Source organism: Fulmarus glacialis, unplaced genomic scaffold, assembly GCF_000690835.1.
Source record: "Fulmarus glacialis isolate BGI_N327 unplaced genomic scaffold, ASM69083v1 scaffold7540, whole genome shotgun sequence".
Taxonomy (NCBI): Eukaryota; Metazoa; Chordata; class Aves; order Procellariiformes; family Procellariidae; genus Fulmarus; species Fulmarus glacialis.
Window position 1 is genome coordinate 35,637 of NW_009185757.1, and position 27,396 is coordinate 63,032.

At 42.2% G+C, this 27,396-nt stretch overlaps 1 protein-coding gene across 1 annotated transcript in view; it reads left to right on the plus strand.

Annotated features, from left to right (window-relative positions):
- Positions 1–27,155, plus strand: part of KIAA1324L (KIAA1324-like ortholog) — a 49,009-nt gene extending 21,854 nt beyond the window's left edge. The window contains exons 6-21 of the mRNA XM_009577162.1: positions 557–709; positions 1,798–1,886; positions 5,265–5,445; positions 6,202–6,330; positions 7,285–7,375; positions 8,535–8,637; positions 9,850–9,987; positions 10,242–10,505; positions 11,416–11,589; positions 13,373–13,562; positions 17,502–17,598; positions 18,797–18,898; positions 21,171–21,297; positions 22,071–22,249; positions 23,202–23,367; positions 26,406–27,155. Of these exons, the coding sequence (XP_009575457.1) occupies positions 557–709; positions 1,798–1,886; positions 5,265–5,445; positions 6,202–6,330; positions 7,285–7,375; positions 8,535–8,637; positions 9,850–9,987; positions 10,242–10,505; positions 11,416–11,589; positions 13,373–13,562; positions 17,502–17,598; positions 18,797–18,898; positions 21,171–21,297; positions 22,071–22,249; positions 23,202–23,367; positions 26,406–26,465 (2,243 nt within the window). The 3' untranslated portion in view covers positions 26,466–27,155. The remainder of the gene's footprint in view (positions 1–556; positions 710–1,797; positions 1,887–5,264; positions 5,446–6,201; positions 6,331–7,284; positions 7,376–8,534; positions 8,638–9,849; positions 9,988–10,241; positions 10,506–11,415; positions 11,590–13,372; positions 13,563–17,501; positions 17,599–18,796; positions 18,899–21,170; positions 21,298–22,070; positions 22,250–23,201; positions 23,368–26,405) is intronic.
- Positions 27,156–27,396: the final 241 nt, after the last annotated feature.

Below are 27,396 nucleotides of genomic sequence, written 5' to 3' on the forward strand. Positions count from 1 at the left end.
TGGCTTTTCTAGCCCCCTTGTCCCCTATCTCCTCCTCTAAAGTGCAGAAACAGAACAGCAAAACTTCACGGTCAGGAAAAGGCTGAAAAATTAATTTAGCTGGTAAGTGATGCCGTCTGCTGGAGAAGACTGGCTTAGCAAATAAAGAGAGAAAAAGGAATAAACAGGTTTTCTTTAATGTAGTATAGAAAGACCATGCTTGTTGGTAAGCCTCTCAGCAGTGATAAATGGATGTATATATCATAACAGTGACAGTTAAATCACTATTTAAATAATCTAATTAATCTGGAATTGCTCTTTTGGTCCTGTTCTAAATGTAATCAAACTTGGAGTGTCATATAAGGTTCTTACATGGGCCAGACTTGCATTGAGGAGCAAAGATTAAAGACCTAAATCAAGAGTCAGCAAAGCCAAAGTGTCTAAAGTGAGTGGTGAAAGTCTGTGATTTTTAAGCTGTGTGACCCAGCTGGCGTGCTTTCCCCCATACGCAGGTGGGCAGTAGTTACAGAGCATACCTCTCTGTATTTCAGTGCTTTACCTGTAATTTACCTTACAGGAGTTGCATATACTTCTGAATGCTTCGCATGCAAGCCTGGTACCTTCAGTGACAAACCAGGTTCATCTGGGTGCCAGGTGTGTCCAAGAAATACTTATTCTGAGAAAGGAGCTAAAGAGTGCACCGACTGTAAAGAAGAAATGTATTATGCAGGTACATAAATCAAATGGGTTAAGCAAAACCAGGAGAGTCTGAGTACGTAAGGCCATAAGCTGTTTCTGCGTGCAGATGTGAGAATGGTTTTATTCAACAAAGAAGTTTAGTCTCCCGTTGATATGTAAAGGGGAAATGAAGATGGGGCTTTCCAAAAGCTGCAGAAGGCACATATATATATAGTGGGCCACAATCAATCTTGGTTAAGGTCATCTATGCTAACATGAAGGGATGGAGATCTTTATGACCTCGAAGGGAACAGTTCTTCTGAAGGATAAAAACAGTTGTGCTGTGCCCTCTCGTGGTAATTTGTGTTATCGGTTGGCGATGACCTGAATTGGCTTCATCACTGCCTTCAGACTTGTCGTGTTTCTAGGAATCTCCCTTCCAAATCCTCTCCTGGCCCGTCCCTGTCTCCTGTGTGGTTGGAGGATGTGGTGTTCTAGTTGCAAACCCTAGTCCCCAAAGCCCTCTGCATTCCCAGCTGTGGTTAGCTGGTGATCATCAAATAACATGGGCAAAATCCATTCTTCATGGTCAAAATGTCTTCAGTTTTCTTCCTCGTAGTTATTTTATAAGAAAGTTTTTGAGGAATTAGTTACCAATCATAGAACCTGCTATCACAGATTATGGCAAATGACTGGGGGACCTGTGCCTGTGCTCACAATGGGAATGGGAATTTGGCAAAAATATCTGGGGAGAGGAAAAATTGGACCAGTGTTGTAAGGAAGTTTCTAATGGGTTAGAGTGTTTTTGTTCCTTATCAAGTGAGAACATATTTCCATGCTTGGCAAACTTCACAAATTACTGCTTGAAGGTCAAGGGGTGGTGTGAGGGTTTGGGTGACTCCCTGGTTATACTGAATCAATGAATTTCAGTGTGATAGTGCAAGCATAGCTCGTATTTTCCCTGTTCTCCCCCTTCAGTTCGGGGGAAGGTTCATGTAGACTCCATTAAGGTTTGATTTTTCATTCTCATTTTGTATTTTTCTGCTGACTCACTTTAGTCTCCAGATTTTAAGCTCATTACAGTTGTTTCCAGGGACCATTTGATAGTTTAACATCCTGTTCCTCACCCTTTCTTTTTAGATGAGGGGTCCAGTGCGTGTATAGAGCGTCCTCCGTGCACAAACAAAGACTTTTTCCAGATCCATACCCCATGTGATAAGGAAGGAAAAGTAAGTAGAAGGCATGATACGATTTTTAAGCTCATTGAGCTTACTGTGATCTCTTGATTTGAAAACAAGGTAGGGTTTCTAGGAACCTCTTTCCCAATTGCTTTCCCAGTTTTGCTTCCAGCATTGAATCTCTCTGAGGCTTTGGGCTTGTCCTTTATCTGCTTTCTCTCCAGCATTTATCCATCTGTAAGAATCTGCCTGTCATGGATCTGTTTAAAGGATCTGTCATTGTGAAATGCTAAGCTCCTTGCACTTGTGGTTAGTCTGACTGGGTCACTGGTGCTACCTCCGTGCTCATAAAAAACCAGGGTTGGACCACAGGCTGAAGTACTATCCCAGAATAAACCCTACTGTTTAGTTGTTAGCAATCTTTCCTGGCATACTTTTGGCTTGTGAGAACTTGCCCTGTCCCAGAAATGCCCAGGCATGATTCAGGTGCTACTGTGGCACAGGAGCATGACCATACCTATTGCAGGTTGAAGAGCATTTGGCTGCATAGGTATGAAGTGTATCATGTCCCTTGGTTTTAGAAGAGCCCATGATCTGTTGAAATAATGGTGTATACATAGCCTGGGAGCAGAGCTTAGCTGCTAATAATGTGCTTGCCTCATGGGATGCCTCGGAACACCTGGACTCTCAGTAGATTGTTTCACCCAGAGATCTTAGATCCACTGGATGTCTCATAGAGGGACCTGCTGGTGGAGCAGCCTGACATTGGAGCTTTCCTGCCTTTGTCCGAGCAGTCACATAGGGATTTTGGTGGGATTTGGAGAAGAAACTCCTATTTACTGGGATATGGAGCCCACAGAGGTGTGGACATGTGGTCAAGTCTGTTTTGTCTCTTTTCTTCCCTTTCCCATCTCTCTTGGATCTCGATGGGATGGCAAGTAGTCAAAATCCATAGCACCTGTAGGTTGCTAGCCTAATATTTGCTGGCAGGATGGAGTATTTTGGAGTCTCCTGGTCAACCAGTTCCAAAATGCAGCTGAGAGTTAGTGTGCTTTAATAACGAAGCATCGGTGAGTTTAGCCCCAGAGCTGGCAGGCTCTACAAGCTGGTCTTCACTCACTGGTTCTCGCTCTGTTAACTTCCTGTAATGACTCGAGGAATTAGCAGGAGTGTTCACTGCTACACCCCCAGGTACTGCTTTAATTGCAGCCTCCTGCGGATTACCCTGTCACTGCTCAGTGCAATTCAAGGCTCCCTGGCATTGAATAAGCTCCCACCATTGACCGTCTTCCTGCCTTCTCAATGGCCTTTGCCTTCTCACTGATGGACATAATCAGAATACAAAGTGGGTCTTTCTGCAGACATCCTTCATCTTCCACTTGCAACAACAACACGTGTAACAGATGTACAGATACTGGCTGGGTTTTTAGGACTGCTTTGACCACTTAGTGCTCTGCATCTCTGGAAATCAGTCCAGGTTTGCTGTACTCCCCAGCCATCTCGCCATGTGATGCAGTTCAATGAGAGGGACTGACTCTGCAGCCCATCTTCAGGTGAACAGTGGCTGTAAAGCACCAGCCTATTGATCCATGGCTTACTAAAATCAGCCAGGTTTTTCACTGGACATGAGACTGTTGTTTCCCTCCTGCTGTCCCCACTCCATGTGTAGAAGGGGCCTCGGGAGATTTAGGCACTTGACTCCTATTGACTTTTCACCTATCTATTGCTTTAAAAATCCCAGGCTGATTGCTTCAGCCCTAGTCTTAGCAACCCTCACCTGCGTGGCTGTGGACACTCTCTGACCCTTTTCTCTCTGCTCAGACGCAGTAGGATTACTTTAGTGTGTACAGTGCGTCTGGGCTCTGGGCAACCGCACAGGTACTTTAACATCTTCTGATCCTTTTTATTTTAAATGCTGTGCACCCTGATGCTGTTGAAGCATTTCTGGTGGAATACTCTAGCAAATCCTGTAAGCGTTCGGGAGCAGCAAGGGCAGACTGTTCCATAAGGGACAGGGAGCCAGGAGCCAAGCGTGACAGTAAGGCAGGCAGAGGCAGCTGCCACTCTGACAGCAGGAGCGGTACCGCAGTACCTGAGCAAAGTGAGCAAAGCAGACCCAACATCCATGACCAGATACAGCCGAGGCTGCCAGACAAGTCCATAGTGATGAGGCAGGACCAATGTCAAGCTGGGACATCAAGACCATGGGTCAGTCAGGGTGTGGATCAACCAGGGTGTATGACCTGGCACAGGCACGGCTGCAACGCAGCGCCAGCAGGGAAGAAGGGCAAGAGCCTCAGCTTAATTGCAGCTCCCAGGAGCTGCAGCTCTCAGGCCTGAGCCCATGCTGAAGCTTCTTCCAGCTTTTTTTTCAAACAGGTTCAAAGCTGGTCAATACTTCTTGAACAGCTCTGTGTCATCAGAGGGTTAACCTTGAATGCAAGCAGCTCAATGTCAGGGTGGCAGGGGCATGTGTTCAGGGTCCGGAACCAAATTCACAAGGTGAAATCTGCCCTGTCAACCTCTGTACCCATGCCTCTGGCCTCAAGGATCCCTGATCGCACTGCTGGGACCAAAGGGTGGAAGTACCTAGAGAAGGAGCTGTGGTCAGGTTAAAGTCTTGCCAGTTGGGTTTCTCCGGTCTGGAACTCAACTGATTTTTGTCTTGAGATATTAAACCCTTTCAAGGATAGACCCAAAGACGGATGAAATTTGAAACCCAGCACCGTGGGTGATGCATCTCACCTAAGCCTTTTCCTGAAGTCAGAAAACTTGCATCTCGCCAGAGAGGTCATGTCAGAGAGGTGATACCATTGTATATGGTAACGCCAAGGACTGACTCATGTTAGTGTTCATAGTCTGCTCCATATGTAATGTGGAGGGACTGGAAAGGGACTGGAAGAGTTCCTGTGTGGTTTTGGCGTTTGCTCAGTAGGTGAAAATGGCTGGAGAGAAGTTGAGGACTTTCCAAAGAACAGCCCGGTATGGAGAAAACGCAGAACTTGTGATGTTCTCTGCTAACAGATGCCTTTCTGATAAAGGGATTTTATAATGCAGAAGTTATATTTTGGGTTACTGCGGTTAAAAAGCAGAGACTGCTTATGCACTTGTTAGAATTATTTATCTGATGTTCCTCAGAAACATTTTCATGGGAAAATCCACTAGATAAATAGGAATGAACAGTAGTAATTGTTTTAAGCTTCACATTTCTGCTTTGCTCTTAAGGCCTGAAATCTTGGAATCGCCCGTGAGCCCAGTCACTTCTGTTTCCCTTCTCTGCCCTTCCCTTTATTGTCCTGGATGTGCAAGGTCTGTTTCTGGCCTGAAACATTGGGAATACCTTAATTTCATTGAGGAGGACCTCAATTGGTGCATCTAGTCCTAAAGCTTCCTAACACACCATGTGAGCTCAGTGTCTTCTCCTTCCAGACTCAGATCATGTACAAATGGATTGAACCCAAGATCTGCAGAGAGGATCTCCCTGATGCATTGACCCTACCTCCTTCTGGAGAGAGGAAGGATTGTCCACCTTGCAATCCTGGCTTTTACAACAACGCCTCATCTTCCTGTACTCCTTGCCCACCAGGCACATTTTCGGATGGGACACAGGGTAGGAGTCCACAAAAAAAATTGCTTGTGTCCCCAAAAGCAGTTGTCTGCTTGCATGTGAATTAGTTTAATGACACGTCATCATAAGCCAGAGTTCATTTTGCATAAAATACTTATTAAATAACATTGGAGAGAAGGAGTTGAGTATCTGCTTTCTCTCTGAAGTCCTTTATTATCAGGGATTGCTGCTCTAAGTTGACCTGTTGTGTTCTGGATGCATTTCTTTGCTGATACAAACATCCTGAGGGTTATTTTAAGGGATTCTGAGAAGGGAATCAGAACTTTTACAGTCAGTAATTGCTCCTCACCCATTCTCCTGTCCATGCCAAGTTCTTCCCTGTGAAAATCTCATTTTAAGCACTGTCAGATGAGTACCCTGCCAACATTGTCTAGCCTAAACTCTGGCATGTGGACTCTGAGATGTATTGGCCCAGTGGTCACCCACAGCATTTTGTGGGAACTCGTGTTTACAGTATGATCAAATCTTCAGCTGAAGCCTGAAAAGGAAGTGTGGCTTGGGGGACCAGTTGCAGGTTACTTACCAAGAGGTCATGATCTGCTATTTGTAAAATGCTGGTCTCGTTTCTACTCTTCTGGTCCTGATAAGTCCTTGGCAGTTTAATCGTAAAGAAATAAATAAATTTTTTTGCTCATTACTTGCCCCAGAGAGTAAAACAGTAATGTCTATGCTCTTTAAAACACTGTTTGAGATGCGCTTTGGCCATGTGATTTTCTTTCCCGCGCTCTCGCCCTGTAGAGTGCAAAGCCTGCCCTGCTGGGACTGAACCAGCTCTTGGGTTTGAGTACAAGTGGTGGAACATCTTGCCAGGCAACATGAAGACGTCTTGCTTTAATGTCGGCAACTCAAAGTGTGATGGGATGAACGGTGAGCCAAACTCCCTGTGTTGTTACCCACCTGTCTTTCTCCTGCGCTGATCACTGTTCTAATGGAGCACTCAACAAAATGAGTATGCTCTTTGCTATGTGAGTCACAACACAGTTTCCCCCCCTTTTCTTTAATTGCACCAGGCTTGAAATTTCCTGTAGGAAGCAATGTCACAATATAATAAAGAAAAAATAAAAAAAATCTCTTGTATACTGGAAGAGGGCAGGAGCTGCAGCCTGCGTGAAGTCCCCTCAGCCAAGGACCTGTCCCACCATAGGCTTTGATGCATTTGAATATCCCTACTGAAAAAAACCCCAACTATTTGACTTCTCTCTCCTTTCATGTTTTGTGATAACTATGCCCTTTGAGGTCACACATAATTCTTTTGGAAAATTTAATTAAGGTCTGTGATCTTTGTTCATTTAGCACTCAGAGCTTTCTCTCTGCACATGTGCTAAGATTGCAGCAGAGAGCAGTCACAGCTCACCGGTGAAAGTGGTCCCGTTCGGGACTTCTCCCACCTCCAGCCTTCTCTGAGAGACTTTCCTCAGTCTGATCCACCCTGTCAGGCTGATGTAACTCAAGCTTTGAATTATGCGTGTTGAGCAGAGGGGCACTGAAGTATATGCTTAACGTTTAATACATAGATTCATTGATTCATCTGTTTTAAGGCTGGATCATCCCCCCTGAGCTGCACAGCACAGGTCAGGGAATTTCAATTGCTTTGCTCATTTCAAGGTGACATTTGCCTATAAAATCAGCAGTTCATACAATTACTAATGTTTTTCATTCAAAATCATTATTATATTGCTCTATAGTTTATAACAGACATCTTTAAAATGTACTAAAATACTGAATTGCTTAAAAAAGTGTGGTAATATAGAAATTTTTTTGCCATATGACCCAGAAACCATTAATTTCTTGAACTTTTTTTTCTTTTTTTGTTCTGTGAAGGTTGGGAGGTGGCTGGTGATCACATCCAGAGTGGGGCAGGAGGCTCTGACAATGACTATCTTATCTTGAACCTGCATATCCCAGGATTTAAGTAAGGAACAGGATTTTTTTTCATCTATTTCTCATTTATCTCTACTTCTTACCCCTGTTTCACGTTATCCCTGGAATGAACAGAGTTTTCCTTTCCATCCGTGCAATGATGTCACAAATGAGAGACAAGGGGAAACTTGGATTTTATTCCTGCGTCCCCAGTCAGCTCATTGCGGATGATTCTGTAAGACCTTGGTTTTCAGCAGTGTTTGCTTCCGTCTGAGAATCTGGTTGGCTGTCTGGAAACTGAGAAAAGATATTCCTATCCCTCTGTTTCTAAATTATCCCAGAGTAACCAGCTAAATCTGCCATGGGGTGTATACTGGTGCCTGCCGTGAAGGTGTTTTACAGAAACCCACGTTACTTTGCACTGTGGCTTCGGCCAGCCTGCACAGCCTGTGCTTTCCTTGGAGCCAGTGGAGAGATGCAGGCACGGCAGGAGAACAGGACATCCCACCTCTCCTGGACCCTCAGACAGGATGAATTAGCTGCTTGAGGTGCTTGTGCCTCTTCTTTGTTAAAAGAGTGAACTTAGACTCCTAGCTCAGACCAGGTGCCAATTATTAAGACAGGTAAGGTATGGCAAAATGAACCTCACCCTCCCTTTGCTGCATCTCAGCTGAGGGGGGTTGTGACTTCCTACATCCAATGAGCAAACCCTGATTTTTATTTTACAGTATGGGCAAACAGCAGTGAAAATAAAAAAGAAGCAAGAAACACACCTGTGGAAAAGTTCAGCGTGTCACAGTTTATTGTTTAGTACTTTGCAGGGGAGCACCCCAAATACTTCTGGCTTGCATGAAACTCCTGAAAGCGTCTCCCACCAGTGGAGGGTAGATGCAATTAAATCGTGTAAATCACTTAAAGCATGTAATGCAATTAAGCGATAAGATTCCCTACCAATATGGTCAAATTAGGGTGTTGATTATAAGGAGGGCACTGTACCATAAAGAAGTCAGACACTTAAAAAATAATCTTGCTGTGCCCAATAGCCAGTGCAGAGCCGCTGTGCAAACCTGGCCTCCGCAGTTCTGCAAGGGCAGGTTTTACGTGACAGGACTTTGACGGTTTCCCCGCTGTACGAAAAGCAATTTGAAGGATTGACTGCTGCCTGTATAGAGAGCATCTTGTAAATGTTTCGTTCCTTCTCTGTTAAACAGACCTCCGACGTCGGTGACAGGAGCAACTGGGTCAGAACTAGGACGGATTACTTTTATTTTTGAGACCATCTGTTCAGCAGATTGTGTGCTGTACTTTATGGCGGTAAGTGAGACCTCTCTCTCCATGACTGAGGACTGAGCGTGGTATTCCACATGTCACTTTAATACCTCTACATAGCTGTGATTAGTTGCACTTGGTTTATTATGACTAAGATTAAATCTGACATTAGTTTAATATCTGCGGTGCCCTTGCAGGAAGCATCTAATGAATGACCTAGCAAAATTCCTCCACCACGTGAATTGTGAACCGTTCTTGGTTATCTGTTTGTTTTGAAAGAAATCATTGGGCACCAAAGAGCCCAATTTGCCCCTTTTAAACTGACTGATAAAACTCTCAGTGTCTCTCGTGCAGTCGAGTTAGCCTCCAGAAGTTTAATGGAGTCACAAGTTAAGATGTGGGACAGAGGGATGGGAAATGGAAAACTTGGAATTTTATTCTTGAACCTGTCAGTGACCTGGAGAATCAGTAGGGCAGAGACAGGCTTTTGTTTGGGAAAGCAAAGGGCCATGTTTATTACTTTCCTCATGTGCTTATCGAAAGTCCATCAGCTGAGGAAGGTGACTGGATCTGCAACGGCTCTCTTACCCCTGCCGTTGCAAAGGGAGGCCGGTCCTTTCTTTTTTTGTATTTAGTGGTACTTTAAAGGAATTTGCTCTTAATTTAAACAGGATTAGATGGAAATCAGGTGGTAATTTAAAGGAATCTGCCTTTAGTGATAATTTAAAGGAATCTGTTTTAAAGGAACACTTACAGCTGATGGAGAATAAGAAACACAAACATAAATTGAGCAGGTTTTTCTTGTGTAAACTTTGATGCTGTCTTATTGGCCCCAGTTCTCTTTCACTCAAGAGACCAACAAAGTGGGTATCTGAAGATGGCAGAAACTACAAATTTTCTTTGAATTTTGGCCTTCCCCTCTCTGTGCTTTGGTACACACATTTTATACAAAAACGGAATTTCAAATCTGAAAGAACCACTGTGAGGAATCTGTCCTCATAACATTTATAGCCTGCTATAGGACTTTGAACTTAACTGTTGTGTGAACTAGAGCATCTTTTGGAATAGGCAATTCTCAATTAAAAAATTGCCAATCATGGAAAACAGAATAAATATGTTTGCTGTCTTTTATTAAACATTAAATGCAATTGTAAAGTCCTTTATGTGTATTAATCTCTGTATTATAAAACACTAGTGTTTAGTGTAGTATGACCACACTTTTTGTTTTTAAAAAAAAATTTTATGCCCATTTTATAGGATGTTAATCGAAAAAATACCAATGTGGTGGAATCATGGGAAAGAAGTAAAGAGAAACAATCCTACACTCACATCATCTCCAAAAATGCTTCCTTCACGTTCACCTGGGCCTTTCAGAGAATAAATGAGGGCCAAGATGTAAGTACTTCTTTACATATAGAGCTTTACAGCACAGCTTTCCTTGGACACTCACCGCCAGAGCTCTTGCCCTGCATTGAAGCTCACAGCTTCTTGTAAAGGGTGAGTGGCTGTCACCATATAGTGTCCCTTGGGAGGCAGCTGTGGATAAACCATCCATGTTGACAGAGAGATGTTGAACCAGTGCCCTGTGATTAGTGTCAACATGCAATGGCCCAATGGCACCAGGGTGGTTTCCTCGGCTCTTGTTCCAGAGCAGACAGTTCATCAATGACATGGCAAAGATCTACTCCATCACGGTGACCAACGCAGTGGATGGAGTCGCCTCTTCTTGCCGGGCCTGTGCGCTGGGCTCCGAGCAATCTGGCTCATCCTGCGTGCCCTGCCCGGCGGGACACTACATCGAGAAGGAGACCAGCCAGTGCAAGGAGTGTCCGGCCAACACCTTCCTGTCCATCCACCAGGTCTACGGCAGGGAGGCCTGCATCCCGTGTGGGCCTGGCAGCAAGAGCACCAAGGTACAGAAAGCGAGTGTCTCTGAGCGATGGGCAGACAGGGTTTATTGGGATATAAGCACTCAAAGGGCCAGTTTTAGTGCTTTCCTACAGGTACGTGCCTTGTAAGCATTGGAGTATAATTACAACCAATGATCCCACTCTTCCAAATATGTCCGTAGTCTAATTTCTCTTTGTATATATGCAATAAGAAGATAAAATTGACCACGCTGGCTCAAAAAAAGGTTCATTTCAAGAAGCTGTACTGGGGACAGTGTAAGAACAGGGCAAGCATATACGTTGCTTCCACCTAAAACTGTCCCAGACTCCTGCTGTTTTAAACTCAGGGACTTCCTCAGCTGGATGGTGTTTCTGTGCCTTTAGAAACCTGTAACAAATTCCTCTTGTATGAAATTGCCCTTAAGCCTAGATAAACATTTATCATGTGCAGCATCCTTTGGCAAGGAGCTGCACAGGGACTTGAAGAACTGCTCCAATTTGTTCATATTCTGCCTTTCTCCAACTGGATTCATACCCTGTCCCTGTTTCTTGAGCTCTTTCTTGTGTTTGCTTTGCACGATGCAAGTGTAACTGAGGCCATATTCTGGTCTATCTACAGGGCTTTAAGCTGGGATATTGACATCATAAAAGCACCCACAGCAAAACAAAGCAAGAAACTCTCCATTTTCTTGGCTAATGTAGCAGAAAGACCAGGGTTGGGGAACATTAAAGTCCTGATATGTGATTGCAAGGGACTGAAACAGGAATGGGAATTCTCCCAAGGGAAAGGTGAATTACAGGAATAGGACAAAGTTCCCCTCCATCTTTGATGAGGAAAGCAGTCCTGTCTGCACCTGCTTGCTTTAACTCCCAGGTGAATGGTTTGCTGCTGGTCCATAACTGCTCTTTAATGGATGCCTCTCCTTCTCTGAAGGACCACTCTGCCTGCTTCAGTGACTGCCTGGTGTCATACATCAAGGATAACCAGAGCCTGAGTTATGATTTTAGAAACCTCAGCCAGGTGGGCTCGTTAATGAGCGGACCCAGCTTCACCTCCCGAGGGACCAAGTTCTTCCACTTCTTTAACATCAGCCTGTGTGGGAATGAGGTGAGCTCAGCTGGTGTTGAGGGTCGGGGGGATTAACCAATTTGCTGCCTGTGTTGATGCTCTGTGGGATCACACTGAGACAGGACAAGGACTCCACTACAGCTTAGATGTCACTGACACCGTGCAAACACTTTACTCTGGATCTTGCTCAGCAGTGCAAGAGGACTTTTGAGCAGCCAAGTGATTTTCCAGAGATGACAGTGTTTTATGCATAAGTAATGCTCAGAAGAAAAACCCTGTCACATCCCTATCTTTTCTTAGTTCTTGTGCCTTCAAGTCACTTGGGTCACAACCCTGACCTTTTTGTGCTGCCACCAAGGAACTCAAGCGAAGACTCTGAGTCTTTCAGTTGCCAACTTCTTTCCATATGTTTCTCTCGTGACTTGGCTGGAGATGTTGCTGTCAGCAGGTCACCCTGCTCTCTGCCAGTGGCCGAGGTGCCCATTACTGACTTTGATTGCAGCCTTTTAAAGTGGTGAAAAAATGTGTTTAGTCCATGAGTGCAAACAGACTCTGCCCCAGAGTCAAGATTTTTCTGTCTGGGGCTTGGACTGTACCAGAGCATGTTGTCACATACATAAATTGAAGTTTCAGAGCAGTACCAGTGAGTTGTATTGTCCCATGAAAGCCCATGCATGTAGTTTACATTGATGTTCAGCCCCGTAGAGATCTGAAGTCTCTTTCCCATGTATCAAAGGGTTTGCATGAGTTGAGGCAAATGAGTAGTCACATTTCTTTACAGTGTTTTGCATATTTTTAAGCTTAAATGTGTGTTTAAGTATCACCTGGATTAGAGCTGCTGACAACTAGATCCACAAAGGTACAGTTATGCTCGCTCCCCTGTGGATCTGGTCTTTATTTTCCCAAACTACTAAGATGGTACTACGGTACTACCAACCATATGACTAGGTCCTGAGCGCTTGGCATTTTGTCAGGACAACTGAGTCTGGTGATTTGTCTTTCATTGCTGTTGCTCTGAGATTCTGGCACCGGTCTTGACATGTGACATTAATGCAGCCTTGAAGGCTATATATCTCTTTAGGGATTTCATGTATTTGTGCTTTGAAAATACTTTATCTGGATTCTGGCATCGGTCTTGACATGTGACGTTAATGCAGCCTCGAAGGCTATATATCTCTTTAGGGATTTCAGGTATTTGTGCTTTGAAAATACTTTATCTGGATTAAATCCCAAATAAAGAGTTATTCTACAGTATATTATTTAAAGGCAAGGGAAATATGGTTTTCCTTTGTAAGCCATTTTATTATGCTCTGCAAGTAAACACTGTGCTCGGTCTTGACATGTGACGTTAATGCAGCCTCGAAGGCTATATATCTCTTTAGGGATTTCAGGTATTTGTGCTTTGAAAATACTTTATCTGGATTAAATCCCAAATAAAGAGTTATTCTACAGTATATTATTTAAAGGCAAGGGAAATATGGTTTTCCTTTGTAAGCCATTTTATTATGCTCTGCAAGTAAACACTGTGCTGTCAAGATAAACAGAGAAGAGTGCTTCGTAGCACAGGTTTCTGATAAGACACATACCAGAGGTGACATCGTGTTTCTGGGTCTGTACAAGGCTTTAATTGGAGCTTTCAAATTGGCACAGTTTGTTGTTGCAATTTGTCCCTCTCATGATAGAAACATCAAGTTGTTTCTAAGGTGCAGGAGTGAAACTCATCCAGTTTGCAATCAGGAAGTTTGCAATCTCTCCTTTCTCAAACTTTTTCACATCCTATCAACAACCAACAGCTTCCCCATTTTTTCCTGATTGTCCACAGGGGAAGAAGATGGCTATTTGCACTGACAATATCACAGATGTTACTCTGAAGGACATGGTTGCAGAATCAGAAGATTTTTCCAACTTTGTGGGAGCTTTTGTCTGTCAGTCCACGATCATCCCGTCAGACAGCAAGGGTTTCCGAACAGCCCTGGCTCTGCAGTCCAACAGCCTTGCCGACAGGTTCTTAGGTACATGGTTTTTCTTCTGCGTGTTGTTATCACGGATGTACTCTCATGTATTTAGGGCTGCAGAGTACATCTTTCTCAGGTCAGCAGTGCTGCATTACCCTGGGAGAAGAGCAAAGGGGCGGCCCAAGATTCAGTCCCACTTTGTTCCTGAGCTGTGAAGCAGATGTGGACAGATGCCATTGCTTTTTGCTGCTGTTTCAGTACAGCTGATGGCTGGAGGAGAAGAGTAAACGCTCCCCCCGTTCTTTGCTTTCCATGCCCATATTACTCACTTTTCCCCGTGTTTGGTCTAGCGGGTGCCATGGTGCATAGAATTTCAGCACAAAAATCTGGAGAATGTAATTAAAAAGCACTGGTTTTCATTCATGTTTCCTACCCACCTCATGCAGGGCAAGACCAATCACTGTAGTAGTCACATTAGTCCAAGGGTTTCTGCCCATGCCAAGTCCCCACTCGGGCAATTTCAGAAGAAGCTGGTGCTGAGACATAATTAGGCGAGGAAGGAGGAGACTTAGGGCAGCATGGGGCTGTGCACATCATTAAGTCTTGCATTGCTCTGGCTCCCAAGTTCCCAGAGTCTGAGGCCGGATTAGACAATGAAGTCATTTAGTCTGCTCACCTATCCATTACAGACCCTGAGTGTTTGTACTTTCTCCCTGGCACTGAGCCCAGAAACTCATGTTTGACAAAAGCACGTCTTTGGAAGAGCATTCAACCTGGACTTTTAAGACTGCTAGAAGTAAAAGCTTTGCCACAGCCACTGGTATTTTTTTCCACTGGTCAAACGCTGTCTCTGTATTTTGTTTTAAAGCAGACTTGTTTCCTGTTTGAACTTGCCTGTCTTCAGTTTTTAGCTCTTGCTTCTTGTTATTCTTTCTCCATTTCACACCCACATTTTCCTCCTTGGAGAAATATTTTGTGTGCTGGAATCATCACACCCTCCGCAGTCTGCTCTTTTAATAAACTAAGTAGACCAAGTTCTTCTAAGTCTCTTGCTATCATGTCTTTCTCTCAAGCACCTGAACAATTTTTGAGGCTCTTTCTGCAGCCTCTGTGATTTTTTATTATATTTTCTTAAAGTGTGGGCTTCAGAATAGAATAATATTCCAGTATTTAATTCACTATAATGGCAATAAAAATAATTTCCATATTTTTATTTACATGCAAGGATGGAACGCCTGAGCCCTTCTTTCTCCAGACTCATGGGATTTTATGGTGGCTTCTTGGATCTGATGTCCACTCTAGATCTTTTTCAGAGTTACAGTGTCCAAGGGAAAATCTCTCTTCCTTAGGACTGGCCTTCATCCCTTGCTGTACTTGTCTGCACTAAATACGTTTAGTTTGATTGGGACCAGTTTACTACGTGAACCAAGGTGCTCTGTATTTTATTCCTATTCCTCTTAATCTTTGACTCATCTACACACTTTACCAACAGCTATTATATAGTTACTTGCAGATCCCTGATGATAATCTTGGGGATCCATTTTGGTACTCCAATATCAATGCCTAGAGAAGCCTGGAGACATACCACATTTGATGACAATTTCCATGGCCAGATAATTTTATAATTAGTTAGTTAAATAATTTTTAATACAGAGTATGCTAATACAGAGTATGTGCTTAATTGATATCACACTGCTAATTTTTTAATTAGAATCTCATGTAGTAATTACTGAAATACTTGATAAATTTACATAATTTTCTTTAGCAACCAAATTCACCAGCACCTAAGGAATGAAATCAGATTTGTTCAACAAGAGCTGTTCTCCATAAATTCGTGTTGACTGTCACTCATGTATCTATCCATTAACTGAAACCCATCTTCCACTTACCATTCCTGTTATTTTGCCTCATCATGTTAGCCACATTGTAATTTGGCTCACCACATCCCCTCTCCATAAGTCTTCTGACATTTCACTATCATTAAAAGCTCTGTTAAAGGTCACTCTTAGGTATGGGTTTGCTAGTTTATAAGCGTGCATGCCAAGTAGATGCCAATACCCTCTCCTGCCACTGAAGGAATGAGGTGTTCAGTCATTGTCTTGGAAAGCAAGGACATAGTCCTGATTTTTTCCTAATATGGAGAAAAGATATCAAGTTCTTCTGCTGCCTTTTCTTTATCACAATTGTTATATTTTAAAATGGTTGAAGTTTGCCTTTCCTATCCATAAGATGTACTTTTATTTCTAGTATTTCTAAAAAAGCTCCAAACTTACAATTTTTCTAGTGCTGCCAAACACAGGCTTTCCCTGAAGTCTTTAGCATCCATTATAATTTTTCTGTAAGTCATAACTTTTTATTTTATTTGATTCTCTATTGTCCCTCCATTAAGCTTGTGCCAATGTTTTTATGTGAATTGCTCTTTTACTGCTGTTCTGATCCAAGGTGGACTCTTAGTCAAAGCTATTGTCATTCTTGAGAAAGTCATTGTGGTTTTTTAGCCATATAATTAATATTCTCTGAAGAATGACATATTTTTTTTTTACACTTAATTTTGCTTCTACTGTTCTTATTTTTGAGAAACTGCACTTTGAGATGCCATCTCTACAGTACTACATATTGGATAGGAATATTCTCTCATTGCCTCTGTTGAATATAATAAGGTCCCTAGGAGCTATCATCTTCCACTCTAGTGAGTAACTAATCTCTGTCCATTGTGTTGCAATCCAAATTTAAGTTACCCTGTGTTCAATGCAATGTCTTTGATGAGAGGAGATGATCATCCTTGCTGACGTCAGCGTCGGTTCTCAGACCAGAGGTCCCTCCACAATAACCTGACAACTTTCTGCACGTGCTCCTGATGGTTGCTGCGGCACATTTTGTTCTGCCTGTTGATGTGATGCTCCTTAGCTATCCCTCACCTGCAAGCCCTCCTAAGCAATGTGACTGAGCACATTGATCTATGTGCTTTCACAATCCCAAGCTCTGACTTGTCCTACACCAGGTAGCAGTGTCTAGTGCAAACTGTCACCTTTGTTATCTGCTATATTTACCTAAAAGGGTTATAACCAGACATGGATTTTCCAGCTGTATGAATTGTCCTCCCAAATGCAATGCCAGTCAAGTCAAAGCCAAGTCAAAGCTAAGCATTTAGCTAGGCTCTCTGAACTGTTGCAAGAACAAGTGGAAAACTTCTTTTCTTCAATCTTTCCCATCTTCCCACCAGTTGCTGGCTGCTACCACTTTTTCTTGTTGTTCTAGCAATTTTTGACCTCACTAACAGGATGCAGCCAGTCCCATTTGTACGGCTCCCTCTTCTTCTGAAATGTTGCAGTGCAGCACCAATATTGTCTGTCTTCTTTGGTTCATGGGATTGGAAGGATCTCTAAGAACTTTGGTTATTTGAATTTTCCTCTTTTTCAGCTCTTCTCCAAAATCCATGCAGACCTGTGTAACCTGTGTTGTTCCACACACCTGCCTGTCATTTGTTCCAAAATGTGCCATCAAGGCTTGCCTACGACTCCATAATCCTTCTGAATCTTGTCATTGCACCTTTCAGTTTTTCTCCCACGGTACTGCAGATTGCTCAGTGTGTTACATGGTTATGATGTGTTAGGGTTATACATTCAAGGCATATGCTTTGAGCAGTTGATTGGATCAGATATCTTCAGCAGTCCTTTCCCAACCTAAATTATTTTATGATTCTGTAATATCCCACGATTGCTTTAAATTCATACAAAAGAGTAAAACTTATTTACACAGGTGTTGTTTTATTAATTTTTTGTTTTGTTATGTCTATATGAGGAAATCAGACTGTATGAGGAACATACAAATCTGCAAAGTTTAGTTAGAATAGAAGAAAGTGTATAATGTGTAGTAATGTTATTAAATGGTATTAAGTGAGACCCATACCTTTCAGACTGAGAAAATGTTATATGTGAACCCCTCAGAAATCCATTCTTAGCTTGTTCTTTTTTTTTTTTCCTTCTCAAATTTTAGGAGCTACTGCTGAAACAACGCTGGAAAATATCAGCATCAAGACAGATATGTTTCCTCCCTCTCCAAGCAAAATACCTGATGTGCATTTCTTTTACAAGTAGGTAAAAATACTGTTTATTGGTATGTCAAATTTCTTCGTTGTTTAAAGGAAACTAAAACTGTGAGAGGAGATCTTTAATCCACCTTTAATCTTTATCACTTTAATCAGTATCTGGCTGATATCAATTGGCATGTTGAAGAACATCTTATGAAATCAGCAAACACTGTTTACTCAAATCTAAATTACGCTTGATCTGTAGAGGGTGATACCCGAGCTTTGATTCATCCAGGTGCCACTTTCAGCGTCATGTTGCTTTTCATAATTTCTCATATATGGCTTTGCATATTTTCTTTCACATTCATTTGTATTTACTTTGATGTTACAAAAACGAACTAATGGAAGTAAAAATAATTTTTCCAACTGGCACAGTTACTAGTGTGCTTTTCCTGTTTTTCACTTTCCTCCATAAAAAGAATACCTCAGCTTGGATAAGAATTACCTCAAAGATCACCTCAGTTAAGATGTCTACATGCTGGTGTCTTCACGTGAACTGGGTTTCTAAGCTTGGACTCTGGAGCCTGTGGGGCTATTCAACTTATCTTAAGGCACATACCTATATTTCTCCTACTGATTGGCTCTCTAGATTTGTGTTGGCTTTAGTGATAGATCTTAATATAGCACTTTGGGCATCAACACTTCATGCATATTTGAATACTTAAATTACGTGTCTGACTGTGCAAACTGCACCCCACACCAGTGACCCTATTTTGAGAATATTATGAACTTGGCTTACAATGTCTATCATGTTGGAATAAGGTCCATTTTTTGAATCCCCCTTGCCTTGTGCTATTTCAGGACAGTGTGGTTCTCAGACTATTAGGCGAGGAGAGAGCCATCATAAACTCTCCAGCAGAGTAACACACCAACCATAGCACCTGTGATTCTCTTTTTTAATTGTTCTATTCTTTTTTGTGGGCAGGTTTATTCCTTGACTCAGCAGAATTCAAACTAGCTAGAAAAACAGAGCAGTTCCCTGAGCGGCATCTCAGAGCCCTTTGAGATCTAAATGAAGTGGTGAAACCTACCCTGCTGCTGTTGCTCCTTTTTTTTCTTCTAGCTGACAAAGGCAAAAGTGCTGTGGTAAAGGGTGTTTCTTTAGTATGGCAGTTGCATGAATGACCAGAGACCTATGAAAGAGCAACGTGTATTTACTGTAGTGGAAACGTATTACGTTTCTCCTTTTGTTTGACATTAGGTCTTCAACGGTGACAACCTCCTGTGAAAATGGCCGTGCAACTGTTGTGACAATGAGATGCAACCCCAACAAACCAGACCAAGGAGAGCTTTCTGTGCCCAGGTATTTAAGTATTTGTATCCTAGTAGCGCCTAAAAACCTTTTCTCCTCAGGCAACTTTTACAAAACTCGTTAGTAACTTTATAGTTAACAGCAATGAGGAGCGCTGTCTCCCTCATCAGCCACCCAAGAGGTCTCACTCATTTCTCCTAGATGAAGGATGTGTGTGTCCATCTCCACCCAGCAGACCAACTGCTGTGTATTTAGGCTGTGCGGTGAGAGAGGTTAGAGCTCAGGCAGGTTGTTCCAAGCTTAAAGCCAAAAGCAAATGTAGCGATGTTTTCTTGTTTCCACTTCTCCTTTATTTCAGATCCTTATTTGGTCTTTGGCCTCCTGATTAAAACTGCCTAGTCTGGGCTTTGAGAGGTAGTTTTTCTTCCTTGATCTACAGCAGTGTCTGTGAACAAATCGATTTTTTTTGAAAAAGAGCAACCTGTCCTAGGAATGATGAAATCTGCTATTGCAATGCTTATGTGAGCCCTGACTCTGTCTAGTTCAAGTTCTACATGTATTTATTTATGTGTCTCAACACTCCAGTTTCTACCCTGGACTTCTTGTACCAGTTGTGTTTAATTTGCCTGACCTTTTTTTTCCCTTCACTCTGATTCAAGTGTCTCCAAAAAACCTTCTTTTTTTCAAAAATACTGTTTATTCCTGCACCTGAAAACTTGCAGAGAAAAAACAATAAAATAATTAATTCTGTTACTCTTCAGCAACACCCTATGATTTTTCAGAAGTTCCCCTCAACTCTGATAACCCTCCTCTTTAGCTCATCTTAGTCCATCTGGATGTTATTATAAATCTGCTGATTGCCCCCTCACTGATCCTCCTTCCCAAAAGCTAAGTCCCCTTCCCAAAAGCTAACAGTGTGGGATCCTCTTTGATTCCTGTCCCTGTTGGCACAGGTGAACCATGCTATCTGAATGAAGGCAAAGAGGCATCTACTTCACAGGTGATGGATGAGTGGCTGGTGTTTGAATGCTTTTGGATGTTTACCCCGGTTTCTTAGGGACCTGATACACTACAAATCATGCGGGGCAACAAGCCACCATCTATCAGCTGCTGTGTGAAAATCCTTCAGGTGTCCTAATGTTGTAGGTTAAACATGATGTGAGCTGTGATAACTCACCAGTAGTGAGGGAAGAATAACCTACCTTGCTTTTAAAAGTGTGAGCATGGACAGAAACGGCGCACAGCTGACATGATGTAACTTATCTCAGTTCTTGTTGACTTCTTCCTAGCCCCCTTTGATTAGCTCAGCAGTCAGACAGCTGTTTACAAACAGTGAGGTATCTGATACATGTCAGATAATACTGCATGTAACTCCTTGACCCTCCAGACATGGTGTTTAGTATCATATGAAGTTGCAGTATAAGATGAAGGAGGCTGAGGAGAAAGGTCTGTGAATGCTTTAGCCATGTACATTGAAAATGTTCCATAATCCAGAGAGGACAGTTGTCAGTTATTGAAATCAGGATAAGCCAGGATGGGCTTTCAGGGCTGTGGATTTTTCAGTCCTTCAGATCAGGACAACAGATTTCCAGATGATATAGAAAAAACCTTTAAATCCATTTTTCTGTATGGATATATTTCACATTTACATGACCTAGCTTCTTGCATGGACTTTTGGCCACTGCTGCTGTTAGACCTGATGTAATTGTCAGTAACAAAAGCTGCATGAATGTCCTGCCATTGCCAGTACAACTTTCTTCTGCAGGCTGAATACAAAATAGGGTCATTAGTCCTTCTGAGACTAAGAGAAGCTGTTATCTCTTCATTAACTGGTGAACATCCTTCTAGTAATTAACCATGACAGGACAAGTCCATTCCATATGGACGAAATCACCCAGACATCATTAGAACAGCAGTAGGAACCAGATAGCAGCATTCATGTGGAACAGTCAGCCAGTGCAGGAGAAGAGCGATAGAGGTGCATGCTGGGCTAGCCCGTGCTGGTGAAACACTGGAGTAGTTCTGCTGGTCTCCAAGGCTTGCTTCTTTCTCTTCTCTTCATCGTAGGCACGTGAGTAGCACTTACAGCCAGGAATGGAACTGTTATTTTAGACCTTTGACAGCCCAACATCTGTTTTCACTTGAGAAAGCATTTTACAAAGTGGGAAAAATTCTTCCCCTAGATTTTTCCATCTGCTGACTTGATGGATGTTTACCTATTTGTTGTACTTACCGTTACCAATCTTCAGCAGCAGAATGTGAAGTGAGGATGCAAATCCCAGAGTGTTTCATAAGTGATAACTAAGCTTTGCTCTCCTCCTAGCTCATGCCCTGCGGGCACCTGCGATGGATGCACTTTCTACTTTGTATGGGAAAGTGCAGAAGCTTGCCCTCTCTGCACAGAGCAAGACTACCACGAGATTGAGGGAGCCTGCAAAAAAGGATTTCAGGTACAGGACCCATGTCTCCAAGTCAGATGGGTTCATTTGGGTGTAATTTGGACTCTGTTGAAATTCGGTGTGCAAGTTGGTATGTAAGTGCAGGTAGAGTTGGGAAATCTCAGTCCAGGCTGTGAGCTGGCTGGGTGCAAGTCTTATTGGTGAGGTGCTGTGTTGAGACTCAGGGATATTTGTGCAATGGCAGCATGGTTCCTGGAGGAGAGCTGGCTTGTGCTGACCAGCTATGTGGGTAGGGACGTGAACTCCGATGCACTCAGACATGCAGGCAAGTTATTTGTAAAGGGTGGAGTGCCCAAAGGACTTCAATCCTTTAATAACCATAAACATCAGGGGTCAGCTAGGAAAGGATTCAGAATTTCAGTTCAGAAATTTATCCTTCCTTGCTTGCAATTTTTTTGCTGCTGCCTTCTCTAGTCAAATATTAGGAAGTCCTTTCACGGGCTCAGAACTGTCCTTTTGATCAACAATGCAGGCACAACACATTCACAATCGTCCAACCCATATTGCGCCAGGTGAAGAGCAATTCGGAAGAGGAAATCCTTTTGCCATGTCTGAACCTGCAGGCACAATCAAGGGGACAATTGAGTAGACAATATGACTCAACCTGGAGTCTGAAAACCTGAAGTACATGTTTTGGTTTGCTTTCATTAAAAAGATGTCTAACCTGTCTACCTCAAAACAGCTTGTTTTCTTCAACTCTAAATAGTTCTCTCTTTTCATATAAGCAGCTCACTTTTTGGTGTTTTCTGTTTTCCATTTGAAAGGAAACCTTGTATGTATGGAATGAGCCAAAGCATTGCATTAAAGGGGTTCCCTTGCCAGAAAAAAGGACCAACACTTGTGAAACAGTGGACTTCTGGCTAAAAGTTGGAGCTGGTGTTGGTGCTTTCACAGCCGTTCTGCTCATAGCCTTGACCTGCTATTTTTGGAAGAAGAATCAGAAGTAAGTACTGCAAATTGTGTTCCATATAAAAGTAAGCTGAAAGCTTCTTGATGTCGTGAACAGAAAGCCATTTCATGGATCTGACCTTATGACAATGTTGATGAGAAATACCATGTTGGATCAGTCCGTTAATCCACCAAGTTGAGGTTTCTTCTGCCAACAGTAACTATCAAAAATGCTAGTGAGGAAAGTATAGGAAATCCACAGTAATTTGTTATGGCATAATTTCCCAACAGGAACTGTCTTTTTAACCCCCAAGGGTTTGAAGTTGACCTTAGGTCCTGAAGCAACACAGCTTTCTCAAGGTCTGAAGACTGAAAGGATATCTCTTCAGTCTAATTAGTCCCTTTCAGCTGGGTTAAAATATGGTTCTTGACTGTATATTGCTTAGGTCTATTTTGGCAGGACATGTCTGGTACACACCCAAAAGATCCCTGCTTCTCAGACTGGTCATACTGACTGTTCCCCATCCCATTGTCCTCTGCTTCCCAAATCTCATGCCATAAACTTTCAAAATGTGATTCCACCTCCATGGGTTTTCATCGCCCCATAGCACATCCAGCTTCATCAAACCCAGACTCCAGTATCATGGTCCCCACCTTTTTCTGCCTCCTACCACACACTTACACATCTCTCCTCTTCCCGCTAGCCCCCCTGGACACGGGTGTGATGCAGATTCTGATACAGGCTGAAGTCAGACCTGCTGTTGCCCCAACCAGCACGCAGGTCACACTTCTTCATACAGGAAATCCTCTCAACCTACTTGTGGTCTTTTGGGAAAACATGGCTCGATGTATTGTTAGTACTATTCTGGTTACATGTTTTTAATGATTGAAAAATATCTACTTTCCAGTAAATACCTCAGAAGTAACCATGTGGAAGGACTGCAGATAATCTAAATTACAAAAACATTTGTAAAAAAAATTATGCCTGTCTGGCTTTATATCTTCAGGCTGGAGTATAAATATTCCAAATTAGTGATGACAGCGAACTCAAAAGAGTGCGAGCTGCCAGCTGCTGACAGCTGTGCTATAATGGAAGGAGAAGATAATGAAGAAGAAATAGTGTATTCAAATAAGCAGTCACTGCTGGGGAAGCTCAAGTCCTTGGCAACGAAGGTGAGTAGTAATTACTACTATTAATACTAAAAATAATTATTACCTTTATTTATTACTGGACGTGATGAGGCTGTGATGCTAATTTGCACAGTGCTTTGTGCAGCCTCCCACACACACATCACCCAGTCCGTAGCTGATCTGCTGAAATCCACAGTATGGATAATGACAAGAAATGTTGCAGGGTATTGAGTAAATGCTCCCTCTTCTGCAGAGAGATTTCAGTAGCATTCTTTGTTGTTTGGGTGATACCTAAAAAGAGCAGTTAATGGTGGGGGGATCCTCTCTTCCCAGATTCCTACCAGACACCTCTATTGCTGAGGCAAACACAGCTATTATAGATACAGAAAATTAGCATTGGGAACAGCTACCAGCCAGCTGCTTGCAGCTTACCTGGACTGGCTTCATGACTGACTTGAGAACCCTAATTTTGAGTACTATAGGGTTCAGTTGAAGAGGAGGCATCAGCCACAGCCTGTTACCCAGTACAGCAATCTCCTCCATTTCAGTAGGAAGCAACAGCAAAAAGCGTTTTTTTCTGCAGCACATGTGATGTGGATTGTTACATGTCTGAATTCATAGAACAAAGGTCTTTGGTGTCCTTCGAACATTTCTGAGAGGAGCAACAGAGGTCCGTCATGGTAGATCTGGCAAACGCTTTGGTCTTTATTCCAAATGCCATGAAGTCAATGAGAAGGTAGTGCTGTCTTTAAGGGAGTCTAGCTGGGGCATCTATTATGGTCAGGATAAAGGTGGATGACATTTTCCCTTTCGAACAGTTTTGCTGAAGAGGGTTGTTTTAAAATAAGAGGGTTTCTTCAAAAAAAATTTTTATTGTGATCTTTTAAAAGTCCCTCTCTTGTTTCTTGTCCAATTAATATTTCAGAATGTTGAATATTAAGATTTTTTTCATTTATTCCTTTTTTCCTTTCTGTGACTGACTGCGATGTAATTAAAACCTGTGTGCCTCCTTTCTTCTCCCTTATTTTTCTCTTCTCTTTGTTCTTTTACCTTTTTGTTAGGCTGCTGTCCTCTTTCCATGCTAGCTGCTCCCCAGATCTCCCTCCTAGGAGATGTTACCATTACACAGCTAATATGCGGAATTTCCCCTTGACCCTAGCCTGACAATTTGTCTTGCAAAATCAATATTGTTCCTTGTGGAAAGGGGCAGAAATTCAATATTAATTCTTAATTCAATATTAAGAATATTGAAAATGTGAATAAAATCAAATCACATCAAATTTTGTGGTGGTGTTGCAAAAATGGAAGTTGATTCCATTTTGAATCCTATAGGGATTGACTTTGAAACACTGATGATGATTTTTTGTCTGTGAAATGGCTTGGCTGGCTGTGGCTGAGTGTAATGACCAGTACTGCTGGTGAGGGTCATGTTTTGCTGTACACCTGATAACTGTAAAAGCTTTGCTGGCTCCATTTGCAGCACCAACCACTGGCTCCTTCCTGATTAGACGTATAGAGATGAGAGCCTGGGAGAAGTGTTTTTTTTTTTTCTCTTTAAAGTAAACTTTAGTACTTTAGTATTCAGACCATTTGAATGGCTATTTGGACTCAAAAAGAGTTTTTTTAAAGTTCCTATATCCATTGTAGCAGGCTCCCTGAGTATTCTCTCCTTTTTAAACAAGCCTGTCAAATATTTCTAAGCTGGTTCCTTTTTTCCTGCTAGATAATCATAGCTGGCAAACTCAGCTTCCAGTACCTCATTAGCTTACTGAAATCCTGTATCCCTGCAGATAACTGGAATTTAATACATATTTCTCCAAAACAAATGTTATAGGCATTAATTTTCATTTATGCAAAAGATGAGGAAATTCATCTCCTGCTGCATATGCATGTAAAATGTGGAAAAAATATATGGAGGAAAACGGGAGAAAAAGAGGAGAAATGTAAGCTGAGAGAGAAAGAAAAATCTGAAGTATCCTAACTCTGTGTTCAAGCTTCAGACAATGGCATTTCTATGAAGCAAAACATCTCATGAAGCTATTAGTGGTTTTGAGTACCCAAGGAATTCAGGGCTAGACCTGTAATATAGGAAGAAGTTACTGTTATTTTTAACGAGAATATAGAAATTAAAGAATTATGAAACTGCTTCAGATTGGAGTCTGTTCTAGTTCCATCTGTTACCTCCAGCATAACAATACCAGGTCCTTCAGAGCAAGAAAATATCTACTCTGCAGTAGGCTAGCGTAGGACAATTTTCTTCCCTGCTTTTTCTCACATCTGCATTAGGCTGTCCTGATCTGAGTGAGATGGCTTTAAAGATCAGATCATGAGGTTAGTTTAACATAGTTTCCAAACTGTTTGCATACATCAACAAGTATAAAAGGTAGGTACATGAAGCAAGAACCAGCATTTTCTAGTGAGTAGTTTTATTAGGGCTCCTTCATTCATTGCTTCTGCATGGACCATTGGGCCATTCACACATGCAGTAATGTGTATGTCCACACTTCTCACCCTGATGCCTGCGGCCAGATGGCCTAGGCTGCCACCCAGCAAATAAAAACAGAAAGAAAACTCAACCCTCCAGCCCTGATTTTTAAGATGGCAGAGGATTTGTAGGCCATTTTTGTCCTGTGGGTCTTCCAGAGGAGGAGTTGGGATGGGAATCCAGGAGTGAGGCAGTGGTGTTCACATTCACGGACTTTGCTCCAAACATTTTATTTATTGTAGGAAACACATTAATAAGTAATAATAACCATAAATATGATTACCTTGCAATTCACCAGCTCCAACTACTACTTGTCCTATACTATGAGTATGAAATGCAAACTTTCCCTGTACTCTTTAGAGGAAGTACCGTGAACAATATACATGGCATAATTTTATTGATTTTCAAATTTTCACAGGATTAGTAGTGTTATTAAATAATAAAGGGTCAAATTGTGCATTTAATGACTGTGGTAGAAATAAAGTGAAGTCTTTGGCAAAGGCCACTCTGGAGATATTAAGAGAAGTGACTGCAGTAACTGTTGGAGTGAATTTGAGGAATCCCAGTTGATGGGAACCTGTCTTTTCCATTGCAGGAAAAGGAAGATCATTTTGAATCTGTTCAGCTGAAATCTTCAAGATCCCAGAATATATGAAGAGTTAATGCTGCCTTCAAAGAAACAAACCTAATTTCTATTTTTACAGGACCATATTTTAAACATATTCTGGCACACATTGTAGTGGTGATCTTGGTGAGAAGTGCTTGGCCATTTAGGAGGAAAGAAGACAGGAAGCAAACCAGAAAATTGGATTGCCTTACCATGTGATTGAGTACCTTGCCAAAAAAGAAAGCAGATGCTTGGATTCCATACTGGGAATGAAATTCAACTCAGGAAGAGATATACATACTGCAAATAACATGAATTTTTTGCATTCACCTGGGCATCGCTCAGGCATGCCATATGATTTATAGGTACCTTTCATTTCCTATCACTCCTTCTACGCATATTCATAAGAAATGATTTTCGGAGAGGCCTGAAACCTCCTGCAAAGGTTGCGTATTGTCCTTTAGTAGCATAGCTATGTGTCTCTCTTAAAATCAAAATTGTGAATGGTACTCGGAATGAGCCTCAGGTGAGTTTTGAACTTTGGAAAATACTTTTGATTTTAATGCTTTGAAGGACTAGATGGTCTGTGTTGGCCTCTAATACAAGAGGCATGGTATTGCACCTGCAAGTTGAACCCATTCTGATGCCTAAGTCATGGCCATCAGGGTTGGGGTAAAACCTGGTGCTATTAAATTTAAATGTGTTAACTGCTGTTGTATGAATTGTACATGTGGGCCCATGAGTTTATAGGCACTAGCAGGCTCAAGCTCTATAAAGAGAAGGAAAAGGATACCTACGGTGCAAGTTGCACTTGTCCCTCTCTGTGGAAGCTTGTCCTTTCAAGAGAGGTCGTTGGCAGTTTCAGTGCCCTCCCTTGGGCTGCCAATATGTCACCTTTCCCTGGGTTGCAAACCAACAAAGACTGAACTCTGGAGGTAAAGCAAGAATCTCTACTTCTGGAAATCAGGGATCAGCTTTG